Source organism: Myripristis murdjan, chromosome 6, assembly GCF_902150065.1.
Source record: "Myripristis murdjan chromosome 6, fMyrMur1.1, whole genome shotgun sequence".
Lineage (NCBI taxonomy): Eukaryota > Metazoa > Chordata > Actinopteri > Holocentriformes > Holocentridae > Myripristis > Myripristis murdjan.
In genome coordinates, this window is record NC_043985.1 from 17,157,939 (window position 1) to 17,174,840 (window position 16,902).

Genomic DNA, 16,902 nt, shown 5'->3' on the forward strand with positions numbered 1-16,902 from the left:
GAAAGGCAGAGGAGAGAGAGGGGACAACATGCAGCAAATGCCCGAAAGCCGGACCCAAACCCAGGATGCTACAAACAGGACCCAACAAATGGCACGCACTCTTTGAGTTACCACATAAGCCCTGTGTTGGAAAATGCTCATAATAATATGATCTGGACTTCCTCTCACGGTCTCCAGAATGAGTTTGTCAATCAGGGGTCAATCCCAAACATGCTGACTGTGGGAGCTCATGACATTTAGCTGAATTTTGCTGTTCTTTTGTTATTTGTTTTGAGATGAGATGCTATTATGAGCCCCATACAGTTTTCATCTCTCATGCACAAAATACTAAATACGTCTCTTTATAATATGTCCATCTTATCACCCAGTTTCCTATCACTCTATGTGATTTAATCACTGTGTTGATAAATCCAAACTTAGTCTACACAAGCAGAGAGAGGGTATTTCACCACTAAAATAAAAATAAGTGATTTAGAAATTTCAAATGACAGCTGTCTGTGTTTGTATTTATTGTTGGAGTGATTGTTTGGACTGTTATACAGTTCATGGCTTCTTGTTTGTTTCAGTGTTTTTTTTTAATGGCTCACATGTTTATTGGTCTACAAACATCAATCAGCCTAGTATACCTACAACCATGATCAGCGCCATGTAAATGGTCAGGTTGGTGGTATGCTAGGTCTACACATTATATATTTCAGGTTAGGTGATGCAGTTCATTTATATATTGAGCATCAAGTGTAAGTTTCAGTCAGTTTTTTACTTACATTAGAGTCAAGGAGATCGATGCTGTCCAGGCTCTTGCTCCTGTGAATGCGGCCTTTGATGCGGCGGAGTGATGGCTTGCCCTGAATGGTGCTCACTGAGGAGGCTGCTGTGATGGAGCCAGCGGTTGGGCTGGGGTGTATCCTGAGGTCAGCACAGAGGGAGCAGGGAAGAGGACAAAAAAAACACCAACAACACTACATTAGGACAAGCGAACTTCAGCATGGTTCCACACGCCAGGACAGAGTGCCACAGGCGTGACTGCAGCCAACAGCGAAAGAAAAAGAAGCCTGCAGTGGATTTAAAAGAACACCGTTGTCACGCTTGTATCTTTCAAAAGGCCACAGCCGCCTCCTCACCCACCAGATAAAATGGCATTTGAAACAACTGTGTATGCTTGGATTGAATGTCACAGAGGCCCTGTAGGAGAGAGGAGAGGAGAGACGGTTCAAGCTCAGGAAGCACTGCAGTCTCACACACTCAGAGGTCCTGTGCAGCTCTGCACAGAGGTTTCTCCAGGCCACACTGCTCAGGCTGTAGCTGGGTCATGGTGAGATGCGGGGACGAGGCACACTTGGCTGACCTATCACCAATACTCTGGGGAAATGTTTTACCCTTCACTAATGACATACTTGAACAGCACTACTGGAGTCCTGTTGACCCTCAAAAAAAAAAAAAAAAAACTCCACCTCTCATTTTCTTTGTGTTTTCTATCAGTTGATTGATGTCTAATGTATTCTGTTTGGCCCAAAATTAATTGTCTCCTTGAAGTTGAGCTGGACTGAACTGTGCTGCATTGAATATCCATCCATCCATTCATCCATCCATTCCCTGCTTGTCAGATTTAAGTCAAACCACCAAGCACATTTGTTTCCTATATTCCTGCTGTATAGCTAGTATGCTATTACATCAACAGTTTAGCAGACGATATACTTCCAAATTTCTATCATTCACTGTTGTTGTCTTATTGTTTAACATAGAAAAGAGCAAAACTGTGATATTGTTTGCATCAATGTATGCCACTCAAAAAGCATATTCCAGCAAGTCTGTCTCTTCTCGTCTTTTCTGTTCTGTTCTGTTCTCTGCTCTTCTCAATCACAGTCATGCTTAATGAGGATTTACCCACCACAATATTCAGTGAGGATATTCCTGTCCACACAGTGCGGCTCAGAGCCAGAAGATATCCATTAACATAGTCAGTGGCTCAGTCTCCTTAAGGACTCCTGAGGTTTGGCGACTCAGTGTGGGAAATTATGAGAGAAGCAGGAATGAACAATAATAAGGAGAAGGAGAACATCACCTTCCAATTTCTCTCTGCATTAATTCAGTGGTCACCGTGAGCACTAAGTAAGATGCTTACTGGAGGAAAATGCAAAGTAAAAGCATTAGACAATAAGCGCAGTCAATTACGAGCTGCATTAAATTGTTCTCGTAAACAATACAGTAAACATGACTAATGAGAAAAGGCGCTTGGACTGTGTCACGGACCCGGCGCAGTCCTGCGCAGTCAGAGCTTCATTTCTTGGATGTTGATTCTGAAATGGATTTCAGCCAAAACACTTCAGGCCACAAAGGCACAATGTAACATACTGCCAGCAATCGGGGTGACTTAGACTTGGATATACTGTGCAGTGAAGGATTTTACATAGCTTTTGTTCATGCATTCTTCTCAGTCAAATACTGTATACAGGCGTTTTGTGTCTCACGTGGGCTTCGAGAGAATACCTAAAACCAGGATTTAATGTTTTCTCACCTTTTCACTTTCATTTTTATGGGTACAGTTTCATCTATACACGGTTGAACAGCATCTTGGCGTGCAGCTCTGAAAAATATAGCCAAACTTATATAGAGTCAAAAGACCATTCACCTTTGTATTTTTTATAACACATGCTCCTGTAAGAGGACATAATTTAATGGGTGAATTGTAAATCACAGGGCACGCCATTAAATGCAGAAGACCTTTACGCTAAAACTCTCTGCTCCTTGACCTTGATAGTCACAATATACTCAGTAAAAGGACAGTGTATGACTGTAAATTTTATTTCTCAGTGTCAGACAGAGGTTTAGATACTGTGTACAGATAATGATTACCAATAATGGACTAAATTGTACCTTTAAGGTATGTATTTGTTTTGTATACTTAGGTTTCTTTGGTGCCAAGAAAGTGAGATAATCTTTAGTATACTTTTGTGTGACTGACAGTATGCCTGGGTGACATATTGACATATTGGCTGGGATTCCTGATATTGTAATTAGTGATATGGCATAAGTGTTGTCTTTCCTTGGCTTTAAATGCTGCATAACAGTAAAGGAATGCAATTTTCTGAACTTATTGAAATTTTTTTAGCAGTTCTGTTATTTGCCTCTTCCTGCTTTAGTCATAATATCCACATTACTAATGATGGTTCAAAATCTCTTGTGCGTAAATGTCTTATGAAAGCACCGACAGTCATCCCCACAAATGTCATCACAATGTCGATATCAAGGTATTCAGTCAAAGATATAGTGGCGTTGGATTTTGACCCTCCCATAAGACACTGCTGCATGCGCAACACTAAGCTAAATGCTAAGACTAATTTCCAACTCCTACTTGGCCCAGACATGATGATTATATTGGCACTGTGCACCTCAAGCAGTCTCTGTGAGTAAAGAAAAATCCACTTCAAGAGAACAAAGGAGAAGATCAATGCCAAGTCCCATGATGGCCTCCATGATCCACTACAGAGAGTGATAATGTGGTTCAAAGAAAAGGTCAAGTAGATGCCTAATGTTATTATGAAGAAAGGACAAGAGACACTCGCGTAAATCAATTGCAGTACTTTATGCAATCCCCCTATTCCCTCTTTCTCGGTCTACCTTGTGGAGCCATCAGGTACGATTACTTCAAGCAATAACGGCTACTGCTTAATCAGCAGGTCAATAGGCAATGTTACGCTTCATCCGTCCCATCTTGGCCTGTGCTAATATAACACTTAACAAGCAGTGGAGTCTTGGCCAGCGTCTCGTACATCTAGACACAATCAAATGCATACTGACGCACACAGTCACACACATACAGTGGCAGGCACGTACGCATACAAACACACACACATCACACAAGTAAGGAGACACACAACCCCTGCATGCTGGCCTACACTTCAAGGACAATCCACCACCCACAAGCCCTAAATGACTTTACTCCATGATTTTACCACTGTGTCTGTCTGGGTTTTAATTTAATTTTTTGGGGGGGACGGGGGTAGAGATTCAGAATGAGGAAACATTACATAAACACAATGGACTTGTGTTATTCTCCCCCTGGGCTGGCAACAGAGTGTAAAGTTCATTAAGTTAGGTTAATGCTAATCTTTGTCTGTGTACGGGGGGGAACGGGTTTTTAAGACCGCAGGCAAAGGGAACATCTGTTCACTAACTCAACTCCTAATTTAGAAAACTACTACCATTCAGTTTTCAGCAAGGGCGAGTGAAGCTGTGTCTTTTCTAATTTTGGGAAAACATGACGCACGTCACGCAGGCTCTACTTCCCTACTCTCCACTCTGCCTGAACGGTCTGAGCGTTCAGGTAGAGCAGTGTCTCATCTGACCACAGGCTGTGAGAAGCAGCAGAGCAGGAAGTGAACCTGACCAGCCGACCAGACACGACACACAATTAATGTCAAATTAGTTAGTAATTATTTAAAGAGCAGCAACATAACATACCTCAAAGGCAAGATACTGAAATGTTATGATGTGCCGCTTCTACATTCAAATGCAATGAGGCCTTTTTTCTGTTTCCGGCTGTCTTTCAGTTATGCCAGTCATCTGGTACATTAATTAATCTGCAAGCAAAATGTATTACTATATGAAGGGACATGCTCTGATAGCAAGTTCCTTTAGTGTGCTTTAAAACCCTTGATGAGGCAGTGTGTATATGGGTTATAGAGCATTGTGAATACAGTAGTAAGTAGCCTATGGACGCACAGTGTTAATGAGTATTGAGCAGTAATGACCTAAATGGTTGCTTTAATAAAGAGATCCATTTCAAAATCACTTACAAAAGAGAGAATCTCTCTCCAAAAGCTCTTGACAAAGTGGTGGGACTAATGGAAGACATTTTCTCAGATAAAAACGCCAGCGCCTTGGATAATAATGCATGACTATAAGATATGGAGCATTAAGAACTCTAGGATTACATCTGACACACGATTTATCATAGTAAAAATTCTTGCTGTCAACAAAACATTACATTATATCCATACTCCATTTTTTGATACAGACAGTATCAAGATGGATCCATGGTTAATGAATTTGCAAAAAGTTGATGCAGTTTATGATTCGTGAGGTGTCAAAAGTGGCAGTGGCACTTGACCTCACTGATCTTTTCCAGTGACTATAGGATGAGATTAATAGTTTACAACGGCCCTCATGTTCCAGTGCTGAAGAGCTAAACAGACACCGCATATGTTATGAGGTTGTTTCCTTTATTAAAATTTTATCAGCACTCTATCATAACTTCAGAATGGCTTTAATTCATTTTAGCAGCAGGGATAGTACACACCCCTTGGGTATTTAATGACTTTTTCTTAAGCAGTATGCAGCAATTAGAGAGCGGGAGAGGAATGGAGAGAAGCAAGCTGCAACTCTAATCCATGCAGTTTTTGTAAATGATAAATATAACTCGAATTCTTTAAACAATAATATTACTTATAGTAATATTAATGATAATTCCTGAGGCCAGGTCCTGTGGTTATTAAATCTGAGGAACCTGGGTTTGATGGAAGAGAGAAAACACCAGGATATTTCAACTGTCTTCAATTATATGTTAATAACAGCTTCAAAGTATGTAAACTGAACTCCAGGCATTAGTATCTCATTTTAAACCACAATGGTTCCTTGCCCTTGAGTCATCTATTCAATAATAGCACTTAGACTATAATACTAAGAAGCTTAACCGTTTTGCCTACATTTACAGGAGATATTCAAATTATTGAGAGGAGATACAGCATGAAGTCTAAACTCATATTTAGAGACAAAAAACACTGAGAGGGAAATTGGCCGGTGTTACTAATGGCTTATCAGCGGGACATGACCACATCAGCTCAGCTTTTTTCAGCTCATCTCAAAAATAGCTGGGGCTATTGTGTTTTATTGTCGGAAAGAAAAATTCAATTTAACAAGGTCAGAGCTTACTCAAAGAGTTACGTAACTAGTTTAGCCTTTTGTATTGGGGAACTGTTGTAGATCAGACAAAAAGCTCCTTCCCAAATCCCAGAAAATCCACTTGAATATGGAGATGTGAGCATGAAAACAATATTAAAAAAAAAGAAGAATCATGGAAAGGGTCTTCTGTCTCAGTGAAATCCCTGATCTTCTCCTTCGGGGACAATTAGGCTAATAAGAGGATGACTAAGGAATATGATTAGCCAAAGAGGCAGAGAGATAAAAAGCTGCATGTGATAAGCAGAGCTGACCCCTGCTGAGGTTACAGCAGCACTTTGACTCTGGTGACATCATTCCTGTGTGTTTATAGTGGATGATATCATGCAGCTTTAAATCTTTGAATTAGGATACTCTAAAATGGTAAGAATGAGTGAATGAATGAATATTCCAGCACCAACAAACACTAACATTACACTGTTATGAACCAAGTAAAAAAAAAAAAAAATAATAATTGTTGCATATTGTGTACATGATATTTAAAATTACCATTGTGTTCTTGGGAATAATCTCACCTATTCTTAATCTCAGGCTGTGTAAGCCTCCTTTGATCGTGATGATCTACCTCTGAATAACACCAAGATTCTCAGAAAGGATCATCAGTAATGTTTTGTCCTTGCTCCAGCTGAAAAATGGTTTAGGCTGGGCTTTAAAGAGGTGATGATAATAGGTAAGCCTCTCACACAGTGGAGCCATGCCAATGAAGCTGCATTATATGGGGGAGATGATCCAGCCTGTACAGTGCATTTTGAGTTTGCTGGAGACACTTTGTTATCAGAACGCCAAGGAGCCTATTGACTGCTAATTAGCCATCTTTCCTATCAAACACGATGGTAATCCGGTTGTAATTAGGGATAGTATGTCACACACACATTGCAGCCCGGGCAGCAATCTGCTTACAGCAAAGAAAAGAAGAATGAAAGGCAGATTCCTTAAAAAGTAAACAAATGAACAAAGCCACGGGAGAGACTGAGGCATGAGAGAGGTGGTCACTGCATTAGCATAGAGGCACACAGAGTAATGAGGACACTGAAGATAGATGGAAAGACACACACAAACACATACGGTGAGAGTAAAGTATGAGCACAAATGTTTAATAGACATGAACATGAGAGGCGTACAGAGGCCTGCACGGGCACAGCACTTCACAGTTAGGTGGGAAATAAATACAGGACAGGACCATATTTCATGCTTTAATTTTTATTAAGTGCTTACAATACAGCAGGAAGGGGTATGTATGTAGGGGGGGAGATGGTTTATCACATGGTTTATGCAATTAGCTTGATAATGAAATTCACAGTGGAAAAACAGTAGTGAGCTTACAGTACAATGTAGGCCTTAAACATCAAAGCACATGAAGTTGGAGGCAAAGAAAACAATGATAATGCAATGACATCATCCTACGCCGTTCAACTTTACAAACTGATGAAGGTGTGTGTGTCAGGGGGTGTGGGAGGGTGAGGGGGGGTTAGGAGAAGGACAAATAACGCACTGGACCTGGTGTCACTAAAGCGCGTGCACGCCCACACACACACACACACGCACGCCAACTCCCAGCATGCGGAGTTGCCTTACCTACAGTATCGACTACAGTAGGTTGTAATGATTGCAACATGGTGCAGAGACTGGCCGCAGTGGCTAAAATATTATGTCACGGGGACGGGGCTCATTTTGTAGATTGAGCAGTCGGACTGTGGCTCCGTGACCCGTTCATTTGTGAGGGATGTGGGAGGCGACAGCTTGGCTTGCAGCCTCCCCTCTCTCCCGTCCCTCTTCCCTCTCTCCCAACCTGCATCACACAATCATCCGCACCAAGATTCATACTCACCACATACGTTTCCTGGGAGGAAGACAATGTTCTTTGTTGGAGGCGGTCACCCCCAAAGCCAGCTGCATAACAGTAATATATTTCTGGTAATTCACCATGGTACTGTCCACCGCTACTAAAAATCCAACCCAAAGAAAAGCACAGGTAATCATATATTTCTTTATTCCCTGGCATCCGCCTCCACTGCGTCTTCCTTGTTCAGCATCACAACGCCATTTCCAGCGCTGAAGGACTGACAGGGAAAACACTCCCCAAGGAGCTGAGCGAAAGGTGCCATACCGCTGCGACCCATGTCTGCAATGACACTGTTAGCCGTGTTAGCGCTCGGAAACAGATCGCCGATCCGCTCGGTTTTTAGTCAGGATTTGAACATTATTTTTCTTCCGCCTCCCTCCTATCCTGTGCTGGAAACACTCTCTTAAAAAACGCTGCAGCGTCCAGGCGTCCGTGTGTGTGAGGTAGGGGAGAGAGTGTGTACAGTGTAGTCAGAGGGGAGCGACGGAGAGAGAGGGAGGGAGGAGGGAGGGGGGCACCGGAGAGGGACCGACTCATTTGGAGATGCTCTCTTGTCGCATCTATTTAGGATGTCCAGCAACCGAGCGGGGCTTATCTCCTCCACCAGGGAAGTAAGTAATTACTCATTTAACAAGTTGTATCATCAAGTGACTAGTTATTCCTTCCAAGCAGTTACATTCACCTTTACTTTTTTGTTCACATTTAATAATTTACACCCAAAACTGGCCTCTTGCATAAAAATTGAGAGTATCTCATAAGGAAAAAAATTAAAATTAAACTTGGATGAATATTGTTTATGTTGCAATATCTGTGTCATCTTTAAAGTCTGGAGAAATCAACTTTCAAGCAGCTTGCTCATGGTGACTTTTTTCAGTAAAATGACCCCTTGGAATGAGAGCGTCATTAATGTGGGTCTTCTCTCCACCACACAATTTAGAGATTTGTTGTTATTTCCTGGTTTGAGATTTTGAAATTTCTGTATTGGCCTGAATGAGCTCGTCCTCTGCCCTCCACTTCACCGACCGGGTGCCTCGGCTTCAATCAAAGTCTCCCTGGAGTCACGCATTCTGCAGATAAATGTATTCAAATTTCAGATCAGTCACAGGGGGGCCTCTGCTGCTGCCATCAGCAATGCCATGGGAAAAAAGTTCGTTCAAAGCAGCTTACCTTGCAGCTGAAAGTCTGCAGCTTCACCACATTTTCAATTTGGAGGTCAGAGACAAAATAATCCACGTAATCCAACCAAAGCCTTGTGAGAGTGAAATGGATCCCTCATTTCTGTCACGAAACACCTTGACTTTTGGTTTTATTCAGCGTTCACAAAAGGAGTTTGAGCTGTCAGCGCCCTCTAGTGGTCAGAAATCACCTAGGGCAGCTTTAATGTGAGGGGAGTGCACAACAATAAGTAGTCAAAGGTAGCTAAACAAAATAGGGGATAAGGATGGGTCCATGCATCTCAGCGTAGTACAGTGGGTTTTTAAAAAGTAATAACTTCATGTTTTGACAGATAACAAAGTTGACATTACATTAAATTATTAATTTCTTACACTCTTCCTTTCCTTTTGCCTTTACAGCCCTACCAAATCTTGCAGTTTGATTTTTTTTTTTTTTTTTTTGATAATAGTTGCAATATGTCAGTCCATAGCAAGTAAAACTTTCCTAAAATATTTGGTAAAGCTTACTGTGAGGAGGACATATGGCCTACTTAGTGTAGGCAGCACAAAATGTGAGGTGATGATATAGATTGAGGTTAATTAACTATACAGAAGAAGAAGAAGAAGAAGAAGAAGAAGAAGAAGAAGAAGAAGAAGAAGAAGAAGAAGAAGTATACAAATAGAATTTATAGGTTCAGGCAGATATAAATTACATGAACAGCCAGGTCTGATGAAAATGATAAATTGTATGTAGAGTATCTGGTTTGTGAATTGTGAATAATATCAGGTTAATATAATAATATCTGGTTTAGAGACATTCTAGGTCATAGATTAGTTTATTTTATTTATCCCTACATCACTGAGAGGAAGGCAGGTAGCATAACGGCCCTGACTTAGTTATTTAGACATCTTTTGTCATTAAAGTCATTTTAATTGGAGTGGAAAGGGTTTGATGCTTGATAGGAAATAAATTGTAAGTTTTTCAGTTTTCTTGCAGATGTTGATATGATACAGTGATTTTAGTGTTAAAGTGATGGAGGCGCAACACACAGCAGCTACGTCTCAGTGGATTGTGTCCTCGCGTCCTTTCACTGGAGCAGACAGAGGCTAGGGTGGGCTGTATTTCAGTCAACACACTGACACACTGGTGCAGTACTAAGCCCTAGAGTAAGTCGATTAGTCTAGACTTTGAAGTCTGAGAGGAGAGAGTGTTGTAAACCTCCCACTCACCTGAGTAGAGAAGTGGGCATTTTGCCCTCACCAGGCCAGATCAGACATGTAGTACTGGCCAGATGAAAGCACACAGAGGATCTTACACTTGTGAGCAAAGCAATGGCATGATGGACAGAAGAGTGGATAGAAAAAAATGTGTGATAAAAGGGTTATCTGGTTTGTTTATTAGGGAAAGATCAAACTGGAAGGTTAGCAGTGCATAGCTCAGCAGGTGGAGCATGGCGCTGTCACTTCCAGGGTCAGGAGAGCAAATCCCACTGTGAGCACCTCCGTTGTAAATGTGTGCACTCATAAAACTGCAGGGCACTTTGGACGAAGGGATCCCCCAAATGCATAACAGCATTTGGGGGATGCACTAACCTACAGTATTATAAGTGCACACCTAGTATGAACATGCAGAATATAAAGCGTATAGGCACCATGCATTTAATTTATAACCCTGTCATGCTGGTCTTAATGCTCAACAGTGTACGTACAGATTCATATTGCTGTGTTTTATCTTTGATTTGAACATTTTTAAGGGAAAAATGGCGGAGTTAAATGAGTTCAAAAGGGAAATTAAAACTAGGTTAAATGTCCCTATTTTGAAACACAACACTGAAGCCTTTTAGCGTAGCTTTTGGTGTTTTTGAAATTCTAACATTTACAACAAAGCCCATGTAACAAGGCACTGTGCAAATGAGCATCAGGCCTATTCCGCAATTTAAAACGGTCCTTTTTATGGTTGCCAGTTAGTTACTTCTGGGTGACTGGACACAGACAAACCTTCAGGGCATTAAAGGAGTCTAAATTCAGCTAATGCTGATATGTCTGCATACTACTCAGTGCAGTACCTGCTGGTGAGTGGTTTTTTTTCTCTATACAGAATTTTAAAATAGTTTAATTAGAGAAAAAAAACACTTAAAATAATAACACTGTAGGAATGGATGCTATAATAACATGCAAAAAGACCAAAAAAAAAAAAAAAAAAAAAAAAAACCATCGCATTTTGCCAGCAGGAATTTACTGCGCTCACAGTGCAAAATAAATGCTTTTCTTTTCATGTTTTGTTCCTCAAATGAAATGCAGTTACTAAATTCAACATACTAGCAATAAAATAGTTTGGCTAGTATGATGGTATCTCTCGTTAAGACTGGGTACATATCCAACAGTTTTCAGATATAAGGGCCTTGGTTGCACACACACAAACATACACACAGACACACACAAATGCACACACAGTGATGTCACTGCTTCCTGCTGGTAGCCTGTTCAGTCCAGTCAACACTCAACTAACACACTGCTAATGGAATCATCAGAGCCGAAGCTCCACACCCACAAATCCACAAGCAACACACTGTGACACCTCCCATCGACTGGGATGCCATTCAGATAACCGCCCTGATGAAAGAGACACCATGGGATCATCATAATCAGGCATGCAACACACAGCAGTCGTTAGTATGTGGGAAAACTTTTAAAGGGCACACACACATTACGCAACTCTCTCTCTCTCTCTCTCTCTCTCTCTCTCTCTCTCTCCCTCTGTGTCTGTCTCTCTCAGTGACACACACACACACACACACACACACATTCTGTAACAAAGAGTGTGCATGGGAAGCGGTAGTAGTGTGTCAGTGGGGAAGCGTTGAGACAGCAGTGGGTCAGCGGTGGTGCTGCAGTCTGAAGCCCACTGCATCCCCATGCACACTCCACTGCAGCACTTTGATTTCACATTGGCATCCCCCCCTCTTCATCTCCACTGTAATAGCTCTGAGCAGCCTGCCCCATCATTACCCTTCTCCCACTGCCGGCACCTTTTCACTGCACACACACAGGCACATGCACACACTATAGCCACACTAAAGTACTTTATTTTTTCCCCAGCAAGTAAATAGGACAAACGGGGCTGCCCTCCTTCTTGTGTCCTTTAGACTCGAGTCGTCCACTTCATTCTGTATAGCGAAATCAAAGCTGGTTTGTAGGACTCACAGGCTGCTCCCAGAGGAGACAGGAGGAGGCAAAACCTGGATGAAAGCCCTAAGAACCACTATCTCTCTAACACTGTTATTTATTACTTTTGCAGCAAACAGAGAAGTTCAGAGAGAAAAGTCCTCTTCACATGAATGCATTGCACCAAGAGGAACAAGAGGAGTGAAACACACACACACACACACACACACACATACACAAACACACACACATGCAAAAAGACAGAGAGAGAGCGAGTCACACCTCAGTGCTGTCGCAGTGCTTTCTCTCCGTGTGCTGTGAGGTGAGTCATCAGCACAGAGAAGCATAACCTCGCAGCTCCATAATCTCTCCTCTCTCCTCCTCCTCAACCTGCCAGCATCTCATTTTCTCCACTTATGGATAAAAGGCACGGTGACTTATATAATCGCCGCAGCTTCACATGCATGCAAGGCCGCAGATCTGAGCACATGGCCGAGACCTGAATCCATATCTTAGCAAACCGCGCACATGACGACAAGCACCTCCACTGCGAACTGCGCTGGAATCTTCTGTGGGAGGAACTAATATTTTTTGCATTTAAAAAAAAAAAACAAATTATGCAATCATTGTTTTTAGCTTAATCATGATTTTAAGTACGTTTTAATAAGCTTGACACAATGTGTGATTTCAAATGGAGACTACTGCCCCCTCGGCAGTGATGTTTGCAGATCTTTACAAACAAATAAATGTACAATGGCTTGGTGTGCACTAATACTTTTGTATGTATCACAAAAAACACTCCCATAAAAACAGTATTGCAGTCAACAGCCCTTTAAATGGATTTGTCCAGCTCCACATCATTTCCCTCCCCTGCCCTCACAGAGATAGGTCCTTTGTGCCCTTTAAGACAGAAGCCCAGAGATGTGATTAAGTACTGCATGTTCACTCTCAGTCAGCAGGATACTGACCAGAGGCAGACACAAGAAGCCAACCTAATAAACGCAGACACTCATTGAAACGACACAGCGAACCAATAAATCCCCGCTGTGGAGAAGGAAAAAACTAACTGAACAGAGGATGCGGTTTACTACGAAGGCGGCATTCCTGGGTTGTTAACAAAACATGGCCGCAGACATGCTTCGCTGTGTCACACAAGCACACACACGCGCTCGCACTCAAATTCAAAACTCAAGCGTATGTGTCTTGAGGCAGTTCCTGTCCTACTTCTCTTAGGATTGAGTAAACAAAAAATTAAGCAATTTCTTCTAGATATACAAGCATTCAACCTTGCCGGCACTAGATTCACTCTCTTTATCTGACACACCATGCATTAAATGGTAACACAAAAGCAGAATATGAGGTATTACATCAAGAACGACAAATAAATCTATTGCTCTAAGTTCTACCTTTCTCCACAGCAGCAGCTATATGTGGCACCACTCAGAATCCATGGAGCATCACATGAGGAGCTATACTGAAGAGTCCTTGGCTCAGGTGTAAATGTATGGCTCTAAAATAGGACAAGAATTTCGTCGGGACTTACATTGCTTTGCTAGCGTACTGCATCTCTTGTGGAAGCTCTGTGACCATTCTGGCTGTTTGTGCTGCTGTGCTGCTGTGTTGTGTGTGTTATTCTGTTTTTGTCAGCCTGTCTCTGTGTGTCAGTGCCCAAGGCCAGACCACTGGGATAGCTGTCTCCATGCTGACTTGGCTGTCATACATAAAAGAGGCCTCCTTAACGGTCTAGGGAGCAATGCGCTTGTCTGTCCCTTTACTTCAGGCAATGCATCCAACACATCCCCCCTGTGATAGCCTGGCCAAAGGTACCCTCTCGGGGTCCATACGCATCCAGAAAGACACCATCACTCATGGCACATGCACAAGACGAAACCTGACAGAGTGACAAAAGCAGCCTCACCGGGCCCTGTGCCTTTCTGGTAAATTGCTCCAGCCTCTTTTACCTCATAAATCTTATCCCCCAATTATACGAATCCTGCCTTAGAATCATGCTTTGTCCCAGAATTGCTTTTCTGACATCTGTTTTGTTTCCAACATTGCTGTCATTTCACCTTAACACCTTTGTTTTAAGAACTGTGTGAAGTCCTACAGTGTTGTCTTTACCCGTGCGTGCTCTTTCATGTCCAGTTATCTTTTAAACATGTAACAATCAAGGGGGAAAAACAAAGAACCATGCAGGAAAAGAGTTTCAAAGAGGACTTGCAAAAAACCCTGCATCTCAGGGCAGATATGAATGCTCAAAAAAGTTCCATTCATGAGCACAGTGAAAGCACTTGTCAGCATTTATTGAAATTTTCTTGAAGTAGCGGATGAGTTGGGTTTATGACCTGAGAATCAACTAAAAGCTGTATCAAAGCAGCCTTGTTTTAACCTTAGCTACCATGCATTTTTGAGTTTATCCAAATGGATTTTAAAAAACAAGGGTGGAAGAGTTTCCTCAGCTCACAGAGGACCACGTCTTCCTTCAAGTGAAGTTAATTAGTTATGAGTGAATTTAATTAGTTATGAGGTTTTCACATGACAGCAGCCCTCTCACCTTGAGTCAAACAGGGGGTCGCTGTACATGGGAGGGGAGCACTGTGGTTGCTCTCCTGGCCTGTTAGGGGGTCCAGGCAGACCCCCCTTCTTGCCTTGTCCCAGGGCACCATCTGTAGGGATAGATTAATCCATTAGTCACATTTAGAGGCAATGTTCATTCACACTTCCATCACAATGAGGGGGTGTGCGGCCATAAGCCTAAGGTTCTTAATAAGGGGATATTATGCACAAATAAAGTAGACACTGATGGAGCTATGTGACGTAAATGCTTATCATTTTCTTGACTGCGGTCAGTGTTATGTAAATGTAAATGTAAATACAGAGTATTGATTGTGAATAGTGCACTGCAGACAAGACACTGCAGACTGCAGCCATGCTGAAGCCATATGTTGTCAGCGGCTAGTTAGGAGCGCTGGCTGCCCACTAATCCCCTCAGACATCCAGATTAAAGAAGCTATTTTTGCTGGCTCTTAGTAGGTGGCACTGGCTTATTGCAAAGTAGTTTCCTTCTCTTCATATTTTTCTCAAATGTGAGATGCAGCACAAGATGAGTGGAAGTACTGAGCAAAACAGCTGGAAAGTTCAGACAGATTGATATAGTTCAACACTCTCCTGAGGCTCTTTTAAAAGCAAAGTGAAATGTTTTCCAAAAAGTAGCAACCCACAGCCCCCGGTGTGACCTTTGTTTACTTGCTGGTTGATGTAATTAGTAGCTAATTAACGGCCGTACCTTCACCATCCAACAGAAAGCAGGTTAGCAGGTGGGGACATACTTCCTCCAGAACAGAGCAGAAAGAGCAGAATGCAGCTGGCCCCTTCAAGGACAGATGGTCCAGGAATATCTCATTCCTTTTCTTCTTGGAGTCCTGACCCAGTATTTCCTTGTACTCCCCCAATGAGAAAACCTTATCATAAACCAAGTAAGGAAGCACAGTGTTGACATCCAGCTCGTTCAGGATCTTTTCCCGGTGCTGTTTGAGGATCTTTGCTGCCCATCTCCTCTTCTTCCTGTTGCATGGCTTCCTGCCAGACCTCTGCTGCTGCTGCTGCTGCTGCTGCTGTTGCCTCTTCTGTTTCTTCACAAACCACTTCTTGCTGCCACTGCCAAACATCTTCAAGTTGAGGAGACCCACCACAAGTTCTTCCACAGCCGTGTCAACACAGTTCCCGATGGATGGGAGGTGCATATTTTATGCCAGTGAAGCCACCATGCCACATAGTTTTCCTAGAGCCTCTCTTTGTTGTTGCCTGTGTTGTGTATCTGGGGCAGGAAGAGACAATCTGGACAGTGGCTGATTTCTAGCCGGGTACTTACCGACACTAAGAAGATTAACAGTCTCCTAAGTAGACCAATACAAACTGCTCGCAATTGTACCAACATACTAGACATTTTTACAATTTTTCCTGTCTTAATGGATGATCAGTGAAACATTTTAGCTACACTGTCATTTAATTAATCTTCTGGCTACCTTGTGTCTATTTTGTGACGATATACTTGAACATAACTTAGCATGGCTCTGACTCCAGACTTATTCTGGGTAATGCTGGCAAGCCTGGAAATCGTGAGGCTGGTAAAACCATAACAGTTGCACAACAAGGCTTCTGAGATTGAAAGCACCCAAACATCTTTGGAAATTAAAAAAAAAAAATGAAGGGAATAAAACATGCTCTCTCTTTTGCCACCAGTGAGTTGCCCTGGAGCAAGGCACTTAAACCTGAAACCTCTCCTGAACAGCTCAGTAGTCTTGTCTTGTTATAGCTGTAAATGAAGATGTGCTGCTTGTTTAACTAAGACTAACACATTTTACTGTGGACGGCGACCTGTTCAAGTGAGACATTAGTGGACATATCACTAAGAAATAACAAAAAACACATATATAAAGGAGAATATAATGCAGTGTTGTGATATTGTGCATACAGGTAATGCAGCCTGAAGCAGCATGATATTTGAATCATATATGATGCAGAAGCCGTAAAGCAGGATGTTCCACTCCTTACCAGAAGAGGGTGCAGTTTGATCACTGGATATCACCTGATATCAATAGTATATGTGTTGATGGTTCTATAAAGCACATTATGACAAATATCAGACACATACAAACCTAATTACAAGATTGTTGAACTGAATATGTTTGGTCCATGTATATCACACCTTTGTCATTTGTCTTTTCTCTGCAGAAGCCCCTGGTGTATTTCTGCCAAAGAGCCTCAGTCTGATGGGGCATT

At 42.1% G+C, this 16,902-nt stretch overlaps 1 protein-coding gene across 7 annotated transcripts in view; it reads right to left on the bottom strand.

The window, feature by feature from the left end:
• The window catches only part of tjp1b (tight junction protein 1b), a 62,586-nt gene extending 46,620 nt beyond the window's left edge, over nt 1–15,966 (bottom strand). For all 7 annotated transcript variants that reach the window (XM_030054132.1, XM_030054129.1, XM_030054131.1 and 4 more), the window contains exons 1-3: nt 15,407–15,966; nt 14,675–14,786; nt 765–906 (exon numbers count right to left, since the gene is read on the bottom strand). In XM_030054132.1, the coding sequence (XP_029909992.1) occupies nt 765–906; nt 14,675–14,786; nt 15,407–15,863 (711 nt within the window). In that variant the 5' untranslated portion in view covers nt 15,864–15,966. The remainder of the gene's footprint in view (nt 1–764; nt 907–14,674; nt 14,787–15,406) is intronic.
• Nucleotides 15,967–16,902: the final 936 nt, after the last annotated feature.